At 42.7% G+C, this 25,790-nt stretch overlaps 1 protein-coding gene across 9 annotated transcripts in view; it reads left to right on the top strand.

Moving 5' to 3' along the window:
* Positions 1-25,790, top strand: part of chl1b (cell adhesion molecule L1-like b) — a 727,052-nt gene that overhangs the window by 274,091 nt on the left and 427,171 nt on the right. For all 9 annotated transcript variants that reach the window (XM_041191219.1, XM_041191221.1, XM_041191227.1 and 6 more), the window contains 3 exons: positions 7,377-7,488; positions 7,834-8,018; positions 17,202-17,333. In XM_041191219.1, coding sequence (XP_041047153.1) covers positions 7,377-7,488; positions 7,834-8,018; positions 17,202-17,333 — 429 coding nt within the window. The remainder of the gene's footprint in view (positions 1-7,376; positions 7,489-7,833; positions 8,019-17,201; positions 17,334-25,790) is intronic.

The raw sequence follows: 25,790 nt of genomic DNA, 5'->3' as shown, positions 1-25,790 counted from the left end.
GTTCATGTACTCTGCACGCGCATGCAGCACGCCAACCACAGTGGCCCATCTGAGGCCTCCAGCAGCTCCTGTCCACACTACTGGTGATCAGTCCCCAGAAGATATTATGACTGCTCCAAAACTCCTCCCCCAGTGGCCACCTTGGACACATTCGGCGTCCATCACTTTGAATAACACACAGGTCTTAGCGCCCATGGCAAGGAGGCACAACTGGGTGTGGCGCCGAGGCCAGCAGATGGCTCTTGGCCACCACACTTTGAGGCTCCCCTTCCATCATCTCATCACCATCAATAAGACATGGGTTGGAGTTCTGAATATGTGTTTAGCAGCCTCGCTTGCAGGTTTCCCCCAGACTACTCAAATGCGACATACACCAACATATGCTGTAGGAAGAACCCATCTTCTCCTCAACCACTAAGGCTGATGTAAGCTTGGTCACTATCTATTTGCCCACCTAGCGTGCGCCAAATTCCCAATGCAGTAACAACACTATGATGTGGTGGGGGGGGGGCCCTCAAAGGCTAAGGCTACCTGCTGGGTAAAATGGCCAAGGCTGACATGGTACTCACCCTTCCAGAGTGCAACAAATCCTTGAAGCGCTTGTGGCACTGGGTTCCTGTGCGCTGCACAGCATCTTGAGAGCTTACTGCCTCCGTCACCTCCTGCCATGCCTGCCTAGTCACGTGGGGCCCCTCCTCCTCCCATCTTCCGGAAACAGCATCTCCCGATGATTTGACACCTTTTCCAGGAGGGCAGCAAGGCAGGCATCGGAGAACCGAGGGGCACATTGGCCCCCCGATGGCCTACTTTGCAGCCTGTCCCCCTCTTCCTCCTCTGCCCTGACCTCCTCTGGAGCTCGGTTGCTGGTCATGGTGAACAGCCTAAAGGAGACTGTCTGGCCTTTCTTTATACAGACTGCTGGTTCCCCATTGGAACCAGCGGTCTGAACACACCCACCGCAGATTTGAATTTTCTGCTGAACACGGGAGTCTGAAACAGGCTGGGCAGGCCTTAATTGGCCCCCCGCGCAAATTAGTGGCGATCGGCTCCCCGCCCGCCACTGATGGGGTCGGGCCCGCCCGCCCGACAAACAGAAAATTCAGCCCTATATGTTGTTTTGTGTATGAAATTCTTGCAAAAATATTTAGCTTTAGGCTACTAATAAGTGAAGCCCCTAACTGTTAGGAACACAAAAATAGAATGTTACCTTAAATATTCAACACAAATACCATCTGTCTGTGTCTCTCTGTGATCCATGTTGAAATATTAAGTTATACATCTGATATCTGGAGTTTAACACTTTTTTGCAGGAGTAACATGTTTTCTGTTTAGGATTCTGCATAACCTAGGGAATGCTTTAAACAAAATTGGAAAAAATAATATTAAAATCCCTGTTTGTGTATGCAGGATGCTTTCTTGTGACCATGTATACCTCTTGACTTAGAAATGATGCTTGCATTTGCCAGGTGTTATGGCACAGCCGATGGTAAGCACTGAGTTATTCAAATCTCAGAGGGAAAACTTAAAATAACTGCCACAACTTGTTTTGCAACTTGTATAAATTTCAAGATATGTGCCTTGACTTCTATAGTAATAAGACCACCAAGTTTTTAGAGAACTAGATTAAACATTTATTCATAAGAGAAATGATTTTTAAACACATACATAGATCTACAAATTACTACTATAATAACTTGTAAATCCTCCACTTAATCTGACTCCCAGTTACACTTTTGTTAAGGTAACAGTAAGATACATAGATTTTAAAAGATCCAGGCAAGGTGACACACAATACCCTGAACCAGTCAAATTCAAAGTGAGTTTTCTTAACTTCAGTTCTTTAAAAACAGCAGTTTAAGGCATAGATACTGAAGGCTTTTCACACTTGTTCCATCTTAAAAATGCCTAACCTTACGCACAGCCTTCACTCCTTTATGCATATTTTCCCTTTGAATGCAAATACCCATTGTTTCACAACAAAAACAGAATTACCTGGAAAAACTCAGCAGGTCTGGCAGCATCGGCGGAGAAGAAAAGAGTTGATGTTTCGAGTCCTCATGACCCTTCGACAGAACTGTCGAAGGGTCATGAGGACTCGAAACATCAACTCTTTTCTTCTCCGCCGATGCTGCCAGACCTGCTGAGTTTTTCCAGGTAATTCTGTTTTTGTTTTGGATTTCCAGCATCTGCAGTTTTTTTGTTTTTATCCCATTGTTTCACTATGTTTTTGGACTTTACCTTTCTGACAATAAAAGTCTCTCATAGTACTAAGTTTTACCAGTAATCTCTGGGAAAAATAAACACACTGTTTCTAAACTTCACCTGGCTAGGTAACGCATTTCACACCTCCTTTGAAAACAATCTAGTTTGGTTTATTTAAAAATGCAAATGTCCCTTTACACCTCACATTCTAAACTTCCCCCTTGTTTACATCAAAGCCTTCAGACCAGCTGCCTTTAATCCAATTAAATCTCATGCAAAAACACACACACACACACACACACACACACACACAGACACATACAGACAAAGATTCCACTATTTTACAATAAATTCCAATAACATTATTATATCTTCCTGTAAGGTCTCATGCAAGGAATAGTCCATAAGAGTTCTGGGTTACATTTATGTTGTCTTTATTATGCCCCTTGAATTGCACATCCAATAACTAGTGGGTTTCTTGTGTAGATCTGAGCATTTTTATAGAGCAACAGGAGCTTTCTTCAGGTTCCCAAGGCATTGGGCTTGATAGGGCTAGTAGAGTGGTCACTACTCTACTCTGATGCTGATGAGATGACAGAGCTGCTGGCAGCTCTCAGGCATGGGACTTCCTCCCAGATGGGGGCAGAGTTCCCACTTTAAATCAATTAAGGTTGCTCCCTGCATAATATTGTTGCGGGGCAGCTGGGTTTTGGGTAGGTGGGCTGCTGACGGGCTTTACAGTCAGGGAGGGCGAGAAATAAGTTCCCGGTAAAATCTAGGCCACTGTGTAATCTAGTGTAATATTGCAAGTTTTTAAAATGTCAACGCATTGTATGAAAAAGAGACATATGTTCTCCAAATTCACTGTCCCTGTGATAATTTTAATGACATAATGGTGTTTCTGGTATTTTAAAAATGCATTATTCTGCTTCTTCAGAGTTGATTTTGTAATAGGTAAAACATCATTAAATTAGCATAGTCTCACAACTATTCAGCTAAGCAATAATGCCAACATGCATGCAAGCATAATGATGCTCAGCACACCTGCTGTTCACATTCACCACCTCTCCAAATGACAACCTCTAAAATATTCAAATGAAAGGCAAAGTCAATTTACAGAAATACTCTAGCTTCCAGTAAATTGATGTTCTCATTAATGATTGTCTAGTGCAAAAATTAGAAATAAATGAACACTTATTTTTAAAAAGTCATTCCACAATTCAGCTAGATATTGCAGTGGAATGTCAAAGATCATTGTGTCATTGTGAAGCAATAACACTGCCTGCGAATGTTTAAATATTAATGGTGAAGTACAGACTCAGTATTTTACTTGTTATAACTACTTGCATTGTGAACAGTGCACAATGAGGTTAATTTTTTTTAGCTGTTGCAGTTTCTACTTTACTCAAGCATCCATTACAACACAAGTAAAAAGAAACACAGAACCACACTTTTGATATTGCTGGAAAGAGAGACACATTGCTGCAATTTTTCATCTTGCATTCATCAGGGCAAATGCAAGAATTCCAAATTTCAAACGATCACAACAATTTATACAACAGAAGAGGGAGCTGATTGGTTGGCAGGTTGACTCTGACTGAGGCATCGCCATGGAGAAATCAACGGGAAACCTGAAGGTCCCTAAGCTCCCTGGTAATTCAAAAAAGGCACAAAGCTTGAACATATTTCTTTTGTTTGCAGAGAACGAGTGAATGCATGTCGCTTCTAGCAAGTGTAAATGTGCCACATTATGAACCTAACTGATCATCTTTCCATTTTTGACTCTAAAGCATCCTGATTTATCCACATTTCTTTGAACAAAGTACTTGACACGACAGCTTATCATACAGCTTGCAAGAATTGTAGCAACAGAAACAAGAACAATAGTGTGCTCCAACACTGAATAACAACATGGGCAATATCTGCACTTCAGTCAGGATACTCTCATTGAAATCTGCCACTTGCCGCATCCATAACTGCCACCTCGGAGAAGGGCAAAGACAGCATTGGCAGTGGCTGTGAAAGTCATCATGGTTAATTTTTTGCATCTGTTCCTTCCATTGCAGGAGCTGGAGATGCTGGTAACATCTCCCAGTTTGCTGTTCACTGTTGTGCAAGAAAGTTCACTGAGGCTGCCTATTAATTGAGTGCTCACTGCATTTCATTCTTCATTGCTAGAGAGAGGCAGTGCAGATTGGGTGAATGGCTTCACTAGGATTGCAGACTTTGCCTTGACAGAGGGCGCATGCATGTCACTTTGCATAGATTCAATGGCAACTCTGCTCAATACCAAGACTGAAAGGGATTGCACTCCCTCATGTCCCGCTGGTCTGTGTCCCTAGGCCGTGGTAACATGTGAGAGGGAGGATTCGATATGAGGATACCATTATCTTTGGTTTCAGTCCCAACAGGAGTCACAGCCTCAGCAATGGGTACCCCCGTAGTGAGCAGCACTCTTCTCTATTGGGGTTAGGACCAATCAGAGCTGTATCTGTCCCCTTCTGATTTGCTCCTGCTGCCTCCAGTTGTGTGCTGCTATATCCTGCCAGGAGAGGGAAGTGTGTCAGTGAGAGCCTTGCAATTTATTTGGGTGGTGTGGCTGCCCAAGTTGAAAACAAATGTGCAAGCTGTCACATGTGCATATGTAAGATGTGCAGCAGTGGCTCAGTGCATGAGGATGAGTGGAGTGTATGAATTTTAGGTTCGAGTCCTGATAGATTGTGAGTGAGTTCTAGGGGTATTGAGCAGTGTCTGAGACTAATGGTGGAGTTGGTAGAATATGTTATTTAAAGTTGCGCTGTTGACTTGGACCACTCGTGAGATCGTTAACCTACTTCCTGCAGTGCATCATCATCTTCATAGCTTTACTCCTGGTTTTGGCCTCACAACCATTTGCTCCCACTGCCATCTGAGATTGCATCTGAAGGGCTTCCAGGCCCCCTGAAGATGCAGGATAATTCTCCTTTTTACCTCCTCCACCCAGGTCTCCAGGGTAACGTTTGCAAACTTAGGAGCCGGCTGTCTCCCACGTTGTGTCATTATTCAGTATTTCCCCAGTCAGATTAACTTCCTGCATGACTGCCAGCACTTGCTTCAGCCACAATACCTCTCCTCTTTAAGATGTGCTGGGTAAATTTAAGTAGTGCAGGTTAGCTTTAAGTGGTTCAGAGCAAAGTACTGCAGATGCTGGAAATATGAAATAAAAACAGAAAATGCTGGAAAAACTCAGCAGGTCTGACAGCATCTGTGGAGAGAGAAACAGAATTAATGTTTTGAGTCCGCACGAATCATCTTCAGCGCTTTAAGCTTTAAACTTAGCTTTAATCGGTGTTAGCCTCTCACAATATTAGCTCCTGTTAATAAGTCCAGCTAATAAACAGCTTAGTTAGTGCTGGCTGCACAGTGTAATCATTAAAATAAGCTGACAGAACGAGGTTATCATACAGTCTGAGTCGCGATCAACAGCTGCAGATTAATTGTGCATCATGATCCATGCTCCCATTTTCAAGGTCTCTCAAACTTACCCCCATTTATTGAAAACGGAGACAAAATAGAATCAAAGGTTTCAAAACAAGAGAGGGTGGAAGAGGTTTCAAGAGACTTCTCTTTTTCTAGAAATACCTTGAGATATATTGAGAAGGGGGTGTAAAAGGGTTTGAGATCATTCAAAAGATGTTGGGCTTGTTGAGATGAGTAACTTTCCCTCTTTCCAAAAGCTTTTGACATCTTATGAAAGGTGTAATGTTGTTTGTAATAATGTGCCTGAATGAAACCATCATTAGTCAAACTTAGGTCTGTGAACTTTGGTTCATAATCTTAAAATTACGTTTTTGTTATTTAGGAGGGAAATCAGGGTGCACTTTTTCACGCAGATCTAGAAATCTAGAATTCTCAACCCCAAAGGACAGTTGATTCAAGACTGAGATTGCTTATTTTTTGTGAGTAAGGGATATGGGGCTAAGGCAGGTAAATGGAACTGAGATACGGATCAGCCATAATCTGATTGAATGGCGGAACAGGCTCGAGAAGCCGAATGGCCTCTGGCTTTTGCTAGGCTCCTTTGCTTTACCTGAGCTGTTAATCCAAATCTGGCAGTTCTAGTAGTTTGATGGATATTAAAGAGAAATTCATACTGTATAATGCAATCATTATAATTTGTAAAGCATAAAACTTGATATTTTAAAATGTATTCTATTTTTGCCTTCAGTTATATTTTTGCTTCACCTTGGGAGCCACTTACGCAATGCATTAATCATTTGCCAAGAAGGAGAGCATGTGAAAGCTTTTTTATGGCTCTGCTCCTGCTTTTAAAAGTTGATTTGACAGTGTGTGTATGGCTAGCTTTGTGCTCTGAAGTCTTAACTCAGTTTTTTTCTTAGATAATTCTGCATGTAGACAGAATTTCACTATAACAAAGTCCAGGGACATAATTTATGACCCGTTATTTCAGGGCATGTTGCACTCCAGAATTATTATACACCAAATCACTGAGACCACAAAAGCTGTCTTTACTTTCTCCATATAAGAATGTGTTGATGCTTCAGCTACTGGCCCAATTGTGACAGAATTGATTCCAGCTTGGCAGCACCTTGTTGATGGTGCCAAACTTTGTCCAGTAGCTTGATTTGTGGTCCCCTGTTATCAACGGATCATACTGTTATTATAATGATACACTTTGTGTCCCACTCTTAACATTGTGAAGCAAGGGTCTTCCTCTTTGTAAGTTTAAACGAAACACTTAACTGTGGGAAAAGGCATTTTATACTGTAGGTTGACTTTTGCTAGTATACATCTGGTAAGTATCCTTTATACAATGACATGTCCAGCTTCACTGTTTAATTTTATAATCACAGTTAGTCAAATAAAATTCTTGAACTACTTAACTTTTGAGGGTGATACGTAACAAAAGCAATATTCCAACACCTTGGGAATTTGGTGAGGAATTTTCATTTTTGACTTAGCTTCAGGTTGTATTGATTTATTTTCATTTCTGTCCTTCTGAAATGATTAGTCGAGCACTAACCAAATTAACATAAATGACTTGCTGCCTTCTTTCACTTTCTTTTGGCTTTTGTTTAATTTGTTGACTTCTTGTCGAAGTTTAGCTTTCAATAAAAATGAACATTCATCTATTCACCTAAGTTCAAATTCAAATCCAATTCCCTTTTTTGTAGCAAATTCAATAAAGGACCGAGAGCCAAGGTTTCTGACACCTTCTGGCAGCAGCTCAAAGATTACGGCACTGCGAGGTGAAACACTTCAATTGGAATGTATTGCTGAAGGCCTGTAAGTAACAAAGACATAACACACAAAGCAATTAATGACCAAGATTGACAGGATGAAACAAACAGAGATATTTTAGTCTCCAAAAAAAATAGTTTTAAGTGGAAATACTGCACAGCCAGACAATGCTGTTGTTGGCAGAATTTCTTCACTGTGCCTATTATTTACATGTGAGGTTGTATCTGTGTTAGGTCATTCTAACATCTTCAAATATAATTCTGTAATCAGCATAAAAGAGGTAGTCAGTCTACGGGATCAATTGTTAATTTAACCATATATATTCTGACTGTTTAGGACCGTGGAATTTGTGTGATCAGATTATTTCCCAACCACTTGTTTTCTTCACAGCCCCACACCGCAAATCTCCTGGACTAAGATAGATGGTGATATGCCGAAACATAAAGCAACAGAAGAGAACTTCAACAAGACTTTGAAAATAATTAATGTGACAGAACTTGATGATGGAAAGTATCAGTGCAAAGCTGAAAATGCATTTGGTGCAGTGAAACATGCCTTTTCTGTTACAGTGGAAGGTAATGGACTAAGCCTGCCTGTTTATATTTCTGTCTTATCGCCTTCAGTTTGATCATCTTTCAAAAGAACAATGCTGTTTGCATTGAATATCTTTGATAAACAGTACACTATTTGAAATTAATTAGATGTTAACTATGACCCACAGAAAATGTTTTTTTCCCCCAAAGAAATTTGCACCATCTCATGTGTAGTGCCAGCTGTGGCTTGGTTGGTAGCACTTTTGCCCCTGAGTCACAGGGTTCTGGGTTCAAGTCCCACCAGAGGGCTTAAACACAACATATCTAGACTGATACTCCAATGCAATACTGAGGGAGCACTGCACTATTGGTTTGGGCCATCCTTTGGGTGGGACATTAAATTGAGGCCCATCTTCCTGTTCAGGTGAATGTAAAAGATTTCATGGCCTATTTTGAAGAAGAGCTGGGGAGTTATCCCCAGTACCCTGGCCAATCCCTCAATCAGCATCACAAAATTATCTGGTCATTATCACATCGCTGTTAGTGGAAATTTGCTGTGTACAAATTGGCTGCTGCATTTCCCACATTACACCAATGATTACACTTCATAAGTGCTTCATTGGCCGTAAAACTCTTTGAGACATATGGTGGTTGTGAAAAGCGCTATATGCATGCAAGATTTTTTTGTTTTAAGCTTGCCTTCAATTAACCTGTGCAACACCTAATGCAAAAATAATCAGTCCACTCAGTTTGCATTAACTCTTGTGTAAAATTAGACACATCTTTTAAAAATGAAGAAAGACCATAAAATCTGTCAGTTTTGTGATTAATCACACAATAACTGTCAGTTTAATTTCCAGGTTATACTACCAACTAAACTAATTCTGATGTGTTTGGACTTCGTTTTAGTGCTGTGAGAATTCTTCTTGAGTTCCCTGCCTGCAGACGGGTCCAAACCCCCAACACCACAACATCCACCATGTGCAGGATAAGGAGGCAAGTCCTGAATCCACCCCACCCCAGTCAGAATGGGGATTGTACCATGCTGTTGACACCAATCTGGTCCACACCAGCAGTCCAGCCAACTGAGCCAAATGACCCACTGAGGAATTAAAATTGCTGTGGAAACATCCACTTTTACAAGCATGTTTAATGAATAGTGATGATAGAGGCTCCAATTTTCTTTCTGCCACATGGCTAACCAGGAACCTCTCCTGCTCTCACCACCTGTCATTGGTGTGTGTTGGAAGGATTTACAAGTTAATACACCCTGTTTGGCTGTGTTATCAACATATCAAGTCCTGGGGTGGGACTTGAAACCAGAGCTTCTGGCTTATGAGAAAGAGATGCTACCCATTGCACCACAAGACCGCCTTCCCCCTCTAGCTGAGAATATACAAGCTCAATCCAAAATGAGGGTAGCTCAATTTTGAGTTATATTCAGATCCCTTGATGACAAATTTGTCTGGGTGAACCAAGTGATATTTAGAATTCAGAATGAGATAGACATTATTTAATAATTTAGAAAATAATTATTTTCTGAAGTGTTACGTAACTGCATAGATAGATGTGAATGCAGGTGAAAAATGATCAGTCACTCCATAATAATGTAGATTGCACAATTGCCATGGGTGCAAGCCTCATATTGCTCCATTGATGGAAGTAGCTCCTGCCTATAGCACTTGGCCTTAGTGAAAGGCCTGTGCTGTAATGGTTTCAATTGATTTAAGAATCATGGATATGAAGTGTTTTTAAGATTTGAAAAAAAAAGACCAGGTCTTGGATATTCTGTTCAGATGATGTGAAGACACTGGGTAGGAGTATGTGATGTTTTCTTTTGGAATACCTGTGAATAACATGGGGAATTAAACATTCAATTTTTACTTGGAACCACTCAACTACTCCAAGAGTTTGGTCACATCTAACCTAGACCCATAGTATAAGGAGTTACCTATTAATATCAATATGGAAGTGCAACTCCAGCTCTACAAGTTTCCCTAGTAAGTCTCCCAGAAATACTCAGGAACCAAGGGACTAAGAAAGAAATTAGCACTAATAAAAAGATAGCACTGGAAAAATTAATTCGATTCAAGGTTGATAAATCCCCTGGACCAGATGAGCTACATCCCAGAGTGTAGAAGCAAGTGGCTATAGAAATAGTGGATGCATTGGTGAGTATCTTTCAAAATTTTATAGATTCTGGATAGGTTTCTGCAAACAGGAAAGTAGCAAATGTAGCCTCACTATTTAAGAAGGGAAGGAAAGAGAAAACCGAGTACTACAAGACCTGTTAGTTTGATGTCAGTAGCAGGGAAACTGTTCGAATCTATTATAAAGGATGTGATTACTGGACATTTGGAAAATAATGAATGATTGGGCAGAGCCAACATTGATTTATGAAAGGGAAATCATGTTTGACAAACTTGTTGGAATATTTTGAGAATGTTACTTGCAGCATAAATAAAGGAGAACCAGTGAATGTGGTGTGTTTGGATTTTCAGAAGGCTTTTGATAAGGTCCTATGCAGGTTAGTAATCAATGTTAGAGAACATAGGATTGGGGGTAATATATTGGAATGGACTGAGAGTTGCTTAACAGACAGAAAATACAGTAGGAATAAACAGATCATTCTCAGGTTGGCAGGCTGTTACCAGTGGGGTACTGCAAGGATCAGTGCTGGGGCCAGAGCTGTTCACAATGTATATTACTGATTAGGATATGCGGACCAAATGTTATTTTTCCAAATTTGCTGATGTCACGAAACTAGGTGGGAATTGAATTGTGAGGTGGATGCGAAGAGGCTTCAAGGGGATTTGGACAGGCGCAGTGAATGGGCAATAACATGACAGATGGAATATAATGTGTAATATAATGTGTAAACGTGTAAAGTTATCCACTTTGCCTTCCTGTTTTTTTCTGCCAGTATATTTCTTAAATGGTGACGGTGAGAGATTGGGAAACATTAATGTCCAAAAGGATCTTGGTGTCCTTGTTCATGAGTCACTAAAAGCTAACATGTGGGTGCACCAAGCAATTAGTAAGTCAAATGGTGTTTTCGTCATCTTTGCAGGGGATTTGAGTACAGGAGTAAAGATGTCTTGCTGCATTGGATAGAACCTTGGTGTGACCGCACCTGGAGTATTATGTATGGTTTTGGTCTCCTTATCTAAGGAACAATGTACTTGCCAGAGAGGAAATGCAATGGAGGTTCACCAGACTAACCCCTGAGATGACATGATTGTCTTATGAAGAGAGATTGAGCACTCTGGGCCTGTAATCTCTTGAGCTTTGAAGAATGAGAAATGATCTCATTGAAACTTACAAAATTCTTACGGGGTGTGACAGGGTAGATGTAGATAGGTTGTTTCCCCTGGCTGGTGAGCCTTGAACCAGGGGATACAGTCGCATATGGGGGCAGGTCATTTAACACTGAGACAAGAAGGAATTTCTTCACTGAGGGTGGTGAATCTTTGGAATTCTCTAACCCAGAGGAATGTGGAAGCTCAACCATTCAGCATGTTCAAGACAGAAAGAGATAGATGATTAGCCATGTTCTGTTTGAATGGCAGAGTAGACTTGACAGGCCAAATGACCTTCACCTGCTTCTATTTTCTATATTGCTGTGTTCCGAGCCACAGGGAGGTGATGGGAGCAATGAGTGAGCCAGTAAGCTCAAAAGAGATCTCAATCATTTAAAGACTATAGTCTGATCCTTTCCATTACCAGCTAGACTCTGGTAAGACTAAGAAAGGAGGGGAGAGGGACCTGGCAGAGCTGTTTCTTTGCCAAAAAAACTGATTGAACCCGAAATGCTGACTGCCAGCATCAAATGCTGTTGTCTGGTACATGTATTGGGAGAGGTCGATATGAAATAAGTAATACATCCCATTAACCAGCTTTAATACTTTGAGAACAGGCAACAAAATCACTGAAAGCATTTTTGAAGGGAAAATAAACTGAGGAAATAAGAGTTTTTAAAACAGCACCTGCAGTTTTCTACTCTGCCTCCACCCTGTCCTTGATTTAGAAAGTGTCCTGGAGAGAGATTTTCAAAAATGATTTCAAGTGCCACATATTTAACAACAACAGAATTATCATAAGTCGAGCATGGAGCAACATGAGATGTGGTGTAAAATTATAGTTGAGCACCGTGGCTGAGTTTGTTGCACAGGCTATTGGCTCGAGGGGCGCAGCATGGGGTAGGGCAAGAATTGTTACAAGTGCACTGTGGGAAGGAATATGATTAGCTTTTTTATATGTTTACAATTTTGGCAAGCATCAAACTGAGTACCAACATGTCAAAATGTGAACTTTCAATCGATAGTTTTAAAAATTGGACACAGAACAGCTGTTAAGATGGCTGCAGCAAATCATGTGACTATTGACATTTTTTTTTCTATTCATTTACGGAATGTGGACATTGCTGCCCTTCCATAATTGCCCTTGAGAAGGTGGTGGTGAGCTGCCTTCTTTAACTGCTGCAGTTCCCTGTGGTGTAGGTACACCCACAGTGCTGTAAGGGTAGGAGTTCCAGGATTTAAGACCCAGCGACAGTGAAGGAACAGTGATATATTTCCAAGTCAGGATGGTGAGTGATTTGGAGGGGAATTTCCAGGTGGTGATGTTCCCATGTCTCTGCTGCCCTTGTCCTTCTAGATGGTAGCGGTTGTGGGTTTGGAAGATGCTGCCTAAGGATCCTTGGTGAGTTCCTGCAGTGCATCTTGTAGATGGTACACACTGCTGCCACTGTTCATTAGTAGTGGAGGGATTGACGGCAGCAAGTCTCAGTCGAAAACAAATTAAATATGGATATCCATAGCCATCTGGGAAATTCACACATCTCTCTGTTTAGGGATGGAAAACACACAAAAGACTATGGAGTTACCAGACTGCCTCTCTTTATGTCTTGTAGTGAACAAAAGGAAAGATCAAAACTCAATTTGTGGCAGATGGGAGTGAATGGCCACTATCAACTTCCCATTGTATCACAATAGCTTTCTCATCTAAATTAGACAAGGTGGACCTTTGTGTTAAGCCACAACAGAGGAGGTAGAATCAACATGAACACCACTTATTTGGAAAAGACCTTGAACTTGTGAAAAGCCACATGAAGATAGTCATGTTTTCTTCATCTGGTTAAAAGATCAGCTAGGTGCTGTGTGCGAGCATTTCCACCAAAGCCGTCAGAAGCACCAGTTCAGCCAGCCTGTGAACCAGACTTGGAAACCAGCTGAGAGGCATCAAGCAGCCAGAATATGTATTCTGTTCCAGTTTAAAGTTCACCTGAGAATAAACCTCCTAGCTATTTGAGTACAAGAAACCTCACAGCCTGCTGTCAACCCTTCGTATTAGAAGACCATTACTTCTGTTTAGATATGGAGACCCAAGATCATAAATCAGAGATGGAGATAACTGTAATCTGTAAAAGTGCATGACTTTTATCTACGTCCAGTCATTCTGTGTGTGGCTGCATGAGTAAGACTGAGTGTGCCTGGCATTCCATTTAATTCAGAGTAAGTGGGTGAGAATAACCTTATTTATTTTAAACTCACCAAAGCTTGCTTTTGAATTAATTAATTGGAAGACACACTCCAAGAGTAAGTCAAGACACACCTTTTCTTTACAAAACATGTAATGAATGACATATGATTGGGTGATAACAGACAGTTGAAAGCAAATACTTTCTGCCTGTGACATTATGACTTCGCTTTTCAAAATCCTTGACTTACCTTATTTTAAGCTAAACTGCTCCATCTAGTGGATGTCTTTGAGAATGGTTTAGTAAAGCTATTTCAAGATAATAGCAAAATAAGTGTAGACTTAGTCAATTCAAATATAAACCCACTTTCCTTCCTGGGCATAACTACTTGTAGGCCATAAAATCCAAACCTGTCAGACAATAATGGGATATTAATTGATAGTTTACTAGGAAAAAAAAACAATATTCATGTAGACGGCTTATGCTTAGACTTAGTTCCTCCAGTCCCATATGGGACAATGGGCAGCGTGACTCTGGCACTGGCTCCAGTCATCACAATCTCTTGTGTTGCAGCCCAGGTAGTGTTCCACTCTTGGAGTCTTCCTTAAATGTATGTCATCAGGTCTTCTTTGGCTGGCCCCATCTTCTTCTGGCTGGTAGTGTCCATTCTACTGCCACTCTAGCAGTAGGTCCAGGTGGCAAAATAGGTGACCCGCCAGCCTCCTTCGTCTCTCCGTCATGATGTCCTACAGGTGCCTCTGACCAGACTTCTATAGCACTTCTTCTTTGGTGATGCTGCCTCTCCATGCAATGCCCAGGATTTTACGTCAGCAGTGCTGGTGAAAGACATCCAACTTGCATGACACCTTTGCTGTTCTCTTCCATGTCTTGCTGGCATAGATTCAAGTTGGTAATCCTGTGGACATGTAAGTGTTGCAGCTTCTTGGCCATGTTGATTTTTTTTCTTATGCATTCATGAGATGTGGATGTGACTGGCTGGGCCAGCATTTATTGCGTATCCCTAATTGCCCTTGAGAAAGTGGTGGTGAGCTGCCTTCTATCACTAGTGAAAAAGTACTGAGCAAACTATTGGGATTAAAGGGTGACAAGTCCCCAGGACCTGCTGGCCTACATCCCAGGGTCTTAAAGGAATTGGCAGCTGAGATAGTGGATGCATTGGCTATAAAATTCCAAAATTCCTTGGATTCTGGAAAGGTTCCAGTGGATTGGAAAAATGCTAATATAACGCCCTTATTCAAAAAGTTGGGGGGGGGGATGCGGCGAAGGCAGACAGTAAGAAACTATAGACCCATTAGTTTAACGTCTGACATTTGGAAATTGTTCGAATCCATTATTAAGGAAGTAGTAATGGGGCATTTGGAAAGTCAAAACGCAATCCATCAGAGTCAGCATGGTTTTATGAAGAGTAAATCGTGTTTGAATAATATGCTAGGGTTCTTTGAAGATGTGACAAGCAAAGCTGGTAATGGGGATCCTGTAGATCTAAAATATCTGGACTTCCAGAAGGCCTTTGATAAGGTGCCGTACAAAAGATTAATAAACAAGATAAGATCACACGGAGTTAGGGGTAATATATTAGCTTGGATAGAGGATTGCCTAACCAACAGAAAGCAGAGAGTCGGGATAAATGGATCTTTTTCTGGTTGGCAGGCTGTAGCTAGTGGGGTGCCACAGTGTTCGGTCCTTGGGCCTCAACCATTTACAATCTAAATTGATGACTTGGACTCAGGGATAGAAGGTACTATAGCTAAATTTGCAGATTACACCAAAAGAGGTGGGAAAGTAAGTTGCAATGAATAAATAAGAAATTTACAATTGGATATGGACAAGTTAGGTGAATGGGACAAAATTTGGCAGATGGAGTTTAACATGGATAAGTGAGGTTATCTATTTTGGTCGGAAAAATAAAAAGGGACTTATTATTTAAATGGACAGAAACTTCACAAGGCTTCAGTGCAGAGGGATCTGGGTGTCCTCGTGCATGAATTGCTGAAAGCTAGTATGCAGGTACAGGATCACCACAGCACTGATTCATCCTTGGCCTATCCACTGTATCTCAGTGATGCTTAAACTGTCAAGTTGATAGGTCCTCATCCCTTGCAGAACTTGAGACATCTTCCCACATTGGAAGAGTGTTCAGACTTGCCAAGTGCCAATTCTGGTGATGGTTTTGCTGTTGAAGATTGGGCTTGTTACAGATCAGATGTAGACAGCGGTGATTCAAAAAGAAGCCCCACAATTATCTTCTCAAAGGCAAATAGGGAGGAGCAATAAATGCTAGCCATTTCAGTGATGCCAAAATCCCAAGAAATACATTTTTAAATACTTACAGAAAATTAATATTGCAAATTGTTTAATGTTTAGGAGTAATCTATTTTTGGAGTCAATGTCAATTTTTTATTTGATATAGCTTTACTCCAAAAAAACTCATTTATTTTGTATAATTAATTTTTTGACAGTTTTTTTTTGAATACCTTTCACTTTATTTTATTCTAGAACAGGCTGTTTGCCAATAAACATTCAATCCTGTTCACGTTTTTCAGTTAGCACTGATGTGGAGGAAACACCATCTCCAGGATACTGACAGCTTTTGTAACTCTGTTTGAAAGCTGAACTTCACTTTAAAGATAGTTTGAGTTTTTAGCCAGAATTAGTGTCCAGGATATTATGGTCCCTCCCGCCCGGCGGGATATTACGGTCCCAGAGAACCGAATGGAGATTTAAATGGCTCGCCACACCTGCCAGAGGGAGGCACGCCGCGGCGGGGCTATAAAATCCTGGCCAGTGGTTTAGAGAAGATAAAGCAAATTATTCCTGATGTTGACCTTTATATGTACAGAGTAGATAGGATTCAATTTTGAAATTGATGCTATGAGTATGTTCAGTATTTTGATTGGTCTACAAGAGGCCTCAATTCCCTACGCTACTGCTAAAGCTGCCAGGGAGACTTTAATGTGTAGCTTCCAGTGATCAAGGGTCTCATTACCTCTTAGTCTTATAAGGGATGGATTGCTGCTTTTGAAAATGTACAATTTTGTATTTTATTCATCTCAGGGTGACTCTTTCAAATTTATGTGCCTTCCCATCTTGCATTTAGTGGGGTCAGGTTTGGGATCAAACAGTTTGTTGCCAGGAAATTAATTTATGTTTGGTGCCTGGATCTAGCAATGAAGGGATTGAAGCCAATTCCATTGATTTTGATAACCACATGAGTTGGTACTGGTGTTATGTTGCAAATGCCCTGTTCTGGTCATTGTCAAGTGTCAAATGGCCGAGATTCAAATTCCTTCTTGTGGATGATGTCGAGACCTGCAGAGATTTTAAATCAGAAGCAATGATGAATGCTGACAAAATATCTGCTAGTGGAAGAATAGCAGTAACCCTGGCTGAAGTCCCAAACTCCCAACACTGTCTACTTGCCTTCAGCTCAGTAGGAGGGCAGATTGTACATGCCAGGCCTAGTCTGTGTGAGATGAAGTGGAGAGAAATGAAATCAGTGGTTAGGATGCAGAGTCCCTGACAAGACTGGGCAAAGAAAACATTTCACCCATAAAGAAGAAATGCATTTAAACAATTTGAATTTGCAATCTTATGTGGCAGGAAATTCTGAGTTCTCTTGGTTGTTCTCTAGCTTTTTCGATGTACGCTTGTGCTGTTATAAATGAAAAATGAAAATAATAATTATAATTTTTTCACACTCCTTTTAATTTCCAACTTTTTAACAGCTGCCCCTTACTGGATTAAAAAACCCAGAAGTAAAGTATATTTTTCTGAGGAAAATGCTGAATTAGAATGTGAAGTAGGTGGTCAGCCACAACCACGAGTTCAATGGAAAGTGAATGGGAAACCTTTGAACGGTAAGAAACATTTGCAGACAAAAGGAAAAAAAATATTATTTAAAAACAGAATCAAGATTAATGTTAAAAAGTAATCTATCATAATGATCAGAAAGAGGTAAAAGGGGAGTTACTCCTGGTCTTGATGATGAATAATTACAGGAAAAATGTGTGGATTGGAGTGCATGTCTATCAGGAAACACATCCAATATTTCACCACAGCTTTGGAATATTCTCATACACTTCTGATGCTGGTTGCTTAGAATCCGGTTTCATGGGTGGAATCTGACCTTCTTCATCTCTGCTGCAACAGAGGTCCATTTCCGGGTTCAGAACTCAGCTCCTCAATATGCACGCTTTGTGGTTAATCTTTAGCAGAACAAACCAAATAAGATAAAAGCACAATACTGTGGATGCTGGAGATCTGAAATAAAAGCAGGAAGTGCTGGAAAAACTCAGCAGGTCCTGCAGCATCTGTGGAGAGAGAAACAGAGTTAACGTTTCGAGTTCAATATGGCTCTTTTTCAGATCACATGTCTGAAGTTCCGAGGAAGAGTCCAGTTGGACTCGAAACGTTAACTCAGGAAACCTGCCTGTTCTTCATGAAGGGTTCTGTTTGCTTCTGTTTTCAATCTTTTGAGGAGCACCATACTGAAGACCTCACCAGGTACCAGCAGCAGAGTGATGCCCTTCAAGCTATTGCAGTTGTTGAGGTTCCCTTTCTTTGAAGCTTAGCAATTACCCCTCACTTCCAGTCATCCGGGATATACTTCACAGTCCAGATCTTCTTGAAGAAGTCCATGAGCTCTTGCTCAAGACAGTGATCTTGCCATGTTTCAACAGCTCTGCTAGTATCCCATCAATCCCAAGTGTCTTGTCCTTCAGGTTCTTGATGGCTCTTGGGACCTCTGATATAGCAATTTCTCCCAGGTTGACCTTCAGCTGCTGATGTGCGGTGCTGTCATTGAACTCAAACGTGGAGCTGGGGTTGGGCTGGTTGAGGGTTTCCTGAAAAAGTTCCACTCAACTCATCACCTGCTTCTCGTCCGCCAGTAGCATCCTGATGTCCATGTCCTTAATTGGTACGGTGTTGTTACTTCCTGCACCAGGCAGTTCCCATACGATCCTGTGCAGCATTTTGAAATGCTGATTTGCTGCATCTTGTGCCTCCCTGCCTTTTAACTCTATCCATCCTTGCTTGTCCCTTCTGCAGCTCTTCTTCATGGCCTTTTCCAGTGTCTTTACTTCTCATCGCCTTCTTGTCTGTGCTCAGTGTTCTTTTCCTAGTCTCTGTTGCTCGTCGCCAGCTCTTCTTCATCAGTCAACTTCCACATTGGGTCAGTGATCTAATCTTCTTTGTTGGTTAATTCTATTTTGCTCTCCAAAGATGCTGCCAGATCTGCTGAGTTTTTCCGGCACTTTCTGCTTTTATAAACCAATTAAAAGCCCACCTCTTAGCCAACCAATGAAGGAAGGTATGCAGGATGATGCAGCCATTCTGCTAAAGAAAGGATTTCTACTCAAAGGGATCATAGCATGTTTCAGAAAAGCTCACCAGCACTTGGATTTTTCAGGTTGTAGAAATCATAATGTTATAATCCTGGACCAGACCCCCAAATGTTTGATATGATCCAGTTAGTGACCAGTAACTTTTTGTTTAAAGTAAACAAAGTTTAAGATCGAAGATACTTGCTCAGAGAATAAAGCCACAAGATTCCAAGTTCCTTTTGAACAAACAAAGTAAACTTTACTATATGAAGTCAGAAATATAAAACAATATACAATATCTATCTTATTCTTTAACATTCAGAATTAACGTGTAGTACATGTGACAAACAGGCAAACTGTGGTTGAACACTCTGTACTACACAATAAATGGTAAATGTGACTCAGACAGATCCCACGGATTCCTCAGCAACCCAACCAGATGTTAGTAAGCACTATCAGTCAAACAATCTCTTTGAAACTCTGTCTCTCTCATGAGGGATTCCAGTCTTCACCTTCAAAGATCTCACCTTGGAATTCTCTCCAAAATTCGCTCCGACACAGGCTGTCTCACCTCACAATTTCAATCTCATCGCCCGAGATCCTGTTCCCCTAGATTCTCGAGTCTACACTCTAACATCAACTCATAAGCACGACTTCAACTCTTTGGTTGCACCGAGCAGAACATTACTTCAAAGGGTCACCTTTGTCCTGAAGGCCCACAGCACAGAATTACCAACCTTCTGCTGCCTTCTCAGATCTTCTGGGCTTCTCCCGAGCCCTTATGACCTGAAGCCTGCCAACAGCAGCACTTTTACTGTTTGGAGCCTTTTTCATTGCTCGTATACCCGATGGGTTCTTCTGGTGATGGTCTCCTCCCAGTGACTTGTTCCCCAGCTCTCTCTCTCTCTTTATGGGTCCTCTCCCTGTTCGTTGTCTGTGACTCCTCTCGATATGGTACGCAGCACCTGGGTCCTGCGATCTTCACACAGGCACACAGGCCCCTTGTCCTCAGCCCGAAGAATTCCGAATGCACAGACTGTGCATGCACACCCACTCCTGATCTACGCAAGTGTGGAAATTGCTGGGGCATGCTAGGACCTGTAGTTAGCAGACCCCATTCAATCATGAGGTAAATCAGGATTCCGATAGGAACGGAGAGGAGACCTGGAAGGCTGCTCTCTGAGCGTCTCACTCTTACCTGAAGGTCCTGTTGAGGGATCTGTGGTCATGTCTCCTTGGTTGGGTAGGCTGGCCTTTGACTCCTGTTGTTGGGAAACATGAATAGGGATCAAGGAAGTCAACAGCAACAGTGTGGTGCCTGTAACCTGATGATAGCATGACAAGAGGATCTAGGACCTCAGGAGGGCAGGAAAGGTGAGTGGTGTATCAGGGTCCAATGCCAACAGTCTGGCTTGTCCAACATTCTTCTGTACAGCACACCTCAGGGCAACATACATTGCAGCTCTACTTCAGTGACAGGCACCTCCCTGCCCACTGGTAATGTGTGTCTACCGATGACACTGTCTTTTGCCAGGAGGCTACAAATGTCAGCAGTGACCTGCTGGGAGAGCCTGAATTTCCTGAGGCACTGGTGCTCAGATATGTCAAGTAAGCTTACTCTGGTCCTGCAGACTGTATGAGGGGTCTCGCCTCTTTCCAGCTGGATCTTAGTGTCCATCCCCTCTGTCTTGTGGCAGGACATATGGCTGAGGAAAAGGCAGCTGATGCTACTGCTAGTATTGCTCCTGCTCCTACAGGAGCAGTTGATGATGCTGAACCCCTGCCCTTCCCCCTTAGCCAAGGTGGATGATGGAGCTACATTAGCTGCTCCTGTGTCACTCTGACCTTTGGCAGCTGGGAAGTGCATCTGAAGATGGGTGATATACCGATGGGTGAAGTGTCTTCTAAGAATTAGAAATCACCTGTGAAAGCACACACTGAGAAGAAGTGCTTTGAACAGCAATCTCTCAGTGGCCATGGCTAGAGCTCTTTAATGTAACTAATCAAAGCTTTCACAGCTTGTCAGTATCACGAGTAATCTCTTCTCACTGTACACTCGCCTTAGTGAACCTGATGAATTGCTGGCAGGGGGGGAAACAACTTCCATGACTAGGAAGTCCATGATTCAGTGCTAAATGGCCTCTTAAGTGGCTTCCTAACAATCTCAACAAATTCCAAATTACTTACCTGCCAGATCAACAGATCCTGCTCTCCTTTGTTCTCACTCTCTGCCCTGGCAGAGGGCAGAACCAAATCAGGACCCTGACCGACCTCACTTTCTTGAACTATTCCACCCTGCCTGCCCATGAACCGACCTCCAGTGGCCCAGGAAAGCACCTTGATACATCTGAAGCCCATTGCTTTAAGTTTGCCCTCTTATTGCAAAGTATCAACATTTAGTACTGACCATCATCTCTCTGAAACTAAATGTCTCCAATCCACCTTCATACCTCTGATGCTCAGTGACTACTCTTTATGCTTCATGATTGGTAATATAATCTAAAAGGCTAAAAAAAAATGCTGAACATGCCATCTCTGATCTCCTTCTCAGAGATACAGGCTTCATACTAAGATAAAAGTAAAAAACTGCAGATGCTGGAAATCCAAAACAAAATCAAAAATAGCTGGAAAAACTCAGCAGGTCTGACAGCATCTGCAGAGAGGAACACAGTTAACATTTCGAGTCCGTATGACTCTTCCACAGAACTGAACTCAGAGATGAACGTTAACTGTGTTCCTCTCCGCAGATGCTGTCAGACCTGCTGAGTTTTTCCAGTTATTTTTGTTTTTGTTTCAGGCTTCATACTATCTGCTTAGAAAGACAGTTCGTTTGATTGGAATCAAGCGACTTGTACAGTCCTACAGACACACTCTTAGAAAGCAGTAGGAGAAGATAGCTGTAGTGGTCAATGCCAGGAGTGCACTGAGGGCCTGGGTTTGGTGCTGCAAGAAGTTTAGTGGCCCAACATGAATAGTCAAGTTGGTACATACATCTTCAAGCATCATATCCCACCAACTATCTCACTAGCCTCAGACACTGCCCAAGGCAGGATATGCTATCATTCATTTCCCAACAACCTCTATTAACCATGACTCAAACTTAACATTTAGATACCCCCAGCTCATCCGTATACACTTAACACTTCTGCAAGCCCCACACCCAGAGAGTGAAGTCTCTTATGATGTGTGTTGTAGAGGATGCAAACAAGAACTTTGATCTGGCGTCTAACAGAAAAAGGCTGATAGGTATGTACGTTGAAATGCTTGCTTTAATGGCAGGCCTGCCAGAAAGCCTGCAGTCACTGTCAAGGAATATGGAAGAGTCTGGCACCAACTTGACACAGAGCTTTGTGCAGAGCTTGGAACCCATCCTTTTCAATGCAAAAGTGGTGACCAACTTTTTTAGCACACTTGCGGATCCAACCATGATGCAGCATCTGATGACTGATGTCTTAGCTTCCATTGCAGCACAAGCAGGAGTCTCCCAGTGTCTGAACCTGCCATGCAGTCCAGCAATCTATCCTCCAACGCGTTGCTGGGACAGCAGAGGTGCTGGCCCAGGGGACTGTCTCTGATATTGTGGAGTATGAACCTGCTATTCTCTCAGAGGGTGATAGTGTTAGTTTTAATACCACTGCCACTCCACCAGTGAACTCGCCAGCTGGCCAGGCTGTTGCTGTCATGCCAATGTGGTGCAGTCCTAAGATGGATCCTGTAAGCCAGGGCTGCTTGAGATTGTGCTGCAAGATCATCTGTGGCATCTCCCAGTGAAAGTCAACAACCTCCCGCAAGCTATTCTGCAGCTACTGGGATATCACTGCACAGGAGAACTAGGACAGGCAAAGGCACTCGGAATACAGACACTCGGAAATGCGCAAGGGGATTAGTTGACTTTTATATAGAAAATTGATGTTTGATTTATGAAGTTTGTTTGGAATGTTTGTTTCACGGTGGCTTTTATTTCAGCATTCTGACCAAGTGGACACTGTGATAGTCAGTGACAGAGGGATGGTGATATGTGGAATTGTTGGTGAATAGGGAATTAAGGTTGCATTCACAGGTGTGGCAATAGAATGAGCTGATAATAGGCAGCCAGACAGGAAGAGGATGAATTGGTTATCTCCTCCCCTCCTTTGCTTGCTCCTCTTCAACTGCTTACCATAAACTGATGGCAAGAGCCATGCCTTGTGATGGAGAGATTCTTTCATGGGATGTGGGTTTTGCTAACAAGCCCAGCATTTGTTACCCAGCCCTAATTGCCTTTGAACTGAGTGGCTTGCTAGGCCATTTTGGAGGCTAATTAAGAGTCAACAACATTGCTGTGGGTCTAGAGTCACATGTAGGCCAGACCAGGTAAGGTAAGGATGGCAGATGGGTTTTTTCTTTAGAACAATCAATGATAGTTTCATAGACACTATGACTGAGATTAGTTTTATATTCAAGATTTATTAACTGTCTTCAAATTTCACCAGCTGCTATGGAGGGATTTGGCCCCATGTCCTCAGAGCATTAGCCTGGGTCTCTGGATTACTCAGCCAACAACGTTACCACTACACCACAGTCTCCCCTCAAATTGTGCAGGAAGCATCAGACCCCTTCAGAGTGGCCCAGGCAGTGAAAGTATTGCTGAAGTGTCTCAGTTGTCTGCTTGATGAAAATTTTGGTAGTATTTAGTGGAGGAAATGGGGGTCTTGCCTGCCAGCTTGAGAGCCAGTGAGAGCTCCACATCACTCCTCTTAGGGAAGCCCTGCCTAATTAAGTGTCACTCAGGCACTTGATAGGCCAGCGGCAGGCCTACTCCAGAATCAGGGACCCCCACAAGCAGAAGACCCACCCACTGAGAGCTAAAGGCCAATCAAAGGCCAGCAGCTCTATTAAACTGCAGCGCCACTGGACAGGCAGTGGCTGCTGCCAGTACACCACTCACCCAAAGCCTAGGATTGTGGATGGACCCAGACACCAGCAGATGGTGGGAGGGGTTTTGTGGGGTGGGGGGTTGCAGGGGAGAGGGGATGGAGAAGGGTCAGCAGCAAGAGTGGAGTGTCTTTGAATGACAGACCCCCACCTCGGAGCCGGCAAGCAACCTTACATATGTTTGCTTGTTGTGCTTTCCACGTCCCGAGCTCCCCACCCGCCATTGGGTAAATACCAGTGGCAACTGAATAAGGCTTCATCAGACTTAATTGGGGTGTAGGCGGGAAGTTCCCACCTGATTTAATGCCCTCCCTGACACCAAACATGCCATGGGGAGCCCATTACATTCCAGCTTTGCCTGGCAGCATGGCATTCGTTATATGCATGTTTCCCCTATCAGCCAGGTGGCCAGTGGATAGACTTCGTCACCTGGTAGCTCCCCTCTGGTTTATCATGAAGGCCAAGATGGAGTTGACAGTGGACTGATGCAGACTGAAGCTACATGACTGCTTCCAGGATACCGGGTATTGACCCACATGAGGCATTGATAATGTTCGTACACTAGTCAGACATTGAGGGAGTGAAATCCTTTCCCGTTGTGACACAACTCTGAATTTATATGTGGCAATAATAAAGCACACTATCAATGGCACCCTGAACCATGGGGAAATCTGCAAACCTGATGATACTGCATGCTCACCCTGCCTGTTTCTCACTGGTGAGAAAGAAGGATTTTAAAAAATTCTTTGACAGGATATGGGTGTCACTGGCTAGGCCAGCATTTATTGCCCATCCCTGGTTGCCCTTGAGAAGGTGGTGGTGATCTGCCTTCTTGAACCCCTGCAGTCCATGTGGTGTAGGAACATCCACAGTGCTGTTAGGAAGGAAGTTCAAGGATTTTGACCCAGTGCCACTGAAGGAATGACAATATAGTTCCAAGTCAGGATGGTGAGTGGCTTGGAGGGAAGCTTGCAGATGATGGTGTCCCCATGTGTATGTTGCCTTTGTCCTTCTAGGTCGTAGAGGGTGTGGGTTTGGAAGATGCTGTCAAAGGAGCCTCGTTGATTTGCTGCATTACATCTTATGGATGGTACACACTGCTGCCACTGAGGCAGGTGGTGGAGGCAGTGAATGTTTAAGGTGGTGAATAGGGTACTGATCAAGCGGGCTGCTTTGTCCTGGATGGTGTGAAGCTTCTTGAATGTTGTTGAAGCTGCACTTATCCAAGCAAGTGGAGAGTATTCCATCACACTTCTGACTTGTGCCTTGTAGATGGTGGAAAGTTTTTGGGGAGTCATGAAGTGAGCTACTCGCTGCAGGAGTCCTGGCCTCTGACCTGCCCTTGTAGCCACAGTTTTTATATGGCTAGTCCAGTTCAGTTTCTGGTCAATGGTAACCCCAGAATGTTGATAGTGGGGGATTCAGTGATAGTAAAGCCATTGATCGGCACGGGGCGATGGTTAGATTCTGTCTTGTTGGAGATGGTCATTGCCTGGCACTTGTGTGGCTTGAATGTCACTTGCCACTTATCAGCCCAAGCCTGAATGTTGACTAGGTCTTGCTGCATATGGATGCAGGCTGCTTCAGTAGCTGAGGACTGCTTCAGTATCTGAGGAGTCATGAATGGTACTAAACTTTGTGTACTCTTTAGTAAACATCCCCACTTCTGAATTTACAATAGAGGGAATGTCATTGATGAAACAGCTGAAGTTGGTTTGGCCTAGGACACTACCCTGAGGAACCCCTGCGGTATTATCCTGGAACTGAGGTAATTGACCTTCAATAACCACAACAATTTTCCTTTGTGCTAGGTGTGACTCCAACCAATGAAGGGTTGGAGTCCCCTGTGTCCTGTTGACTTCAGTTTTGTCAGAGTTCCTTGATGCCACACTCAGTCAAATGCTGCCTTGATATCAAGCGCAGTCACTGTCACCTCACCTCGGATCTCTTTTCATTCAGAGTCTCAGATACCTTCTTACCCAATAATCAATGGCGAACTGGGAGATTTTACAAATATCACCTGCTCCAGTCTGAAAGGAGGCTGACACACAGAGGCTTATGGCTACCGTAATGTTC

Source organism: Carcharodon carcharias, chromosome 7 (assembly GCF_017639515.1).
Source record: "Carcharodon carcharias isolate sCarCar2 chromosome 7, sCarCar2.pri, whole genome shotgun sequence".
NCBI classification, from domain to species: Eukaryota; Metazoa; Chordata; class Chondrichthyes; order Lamniformes; family Lamnidae; genus Carcharodon; species Carcharodon carcharias.
This window is presented reverse-complemented; position numbering and strand designations above follow the sequence as displayed.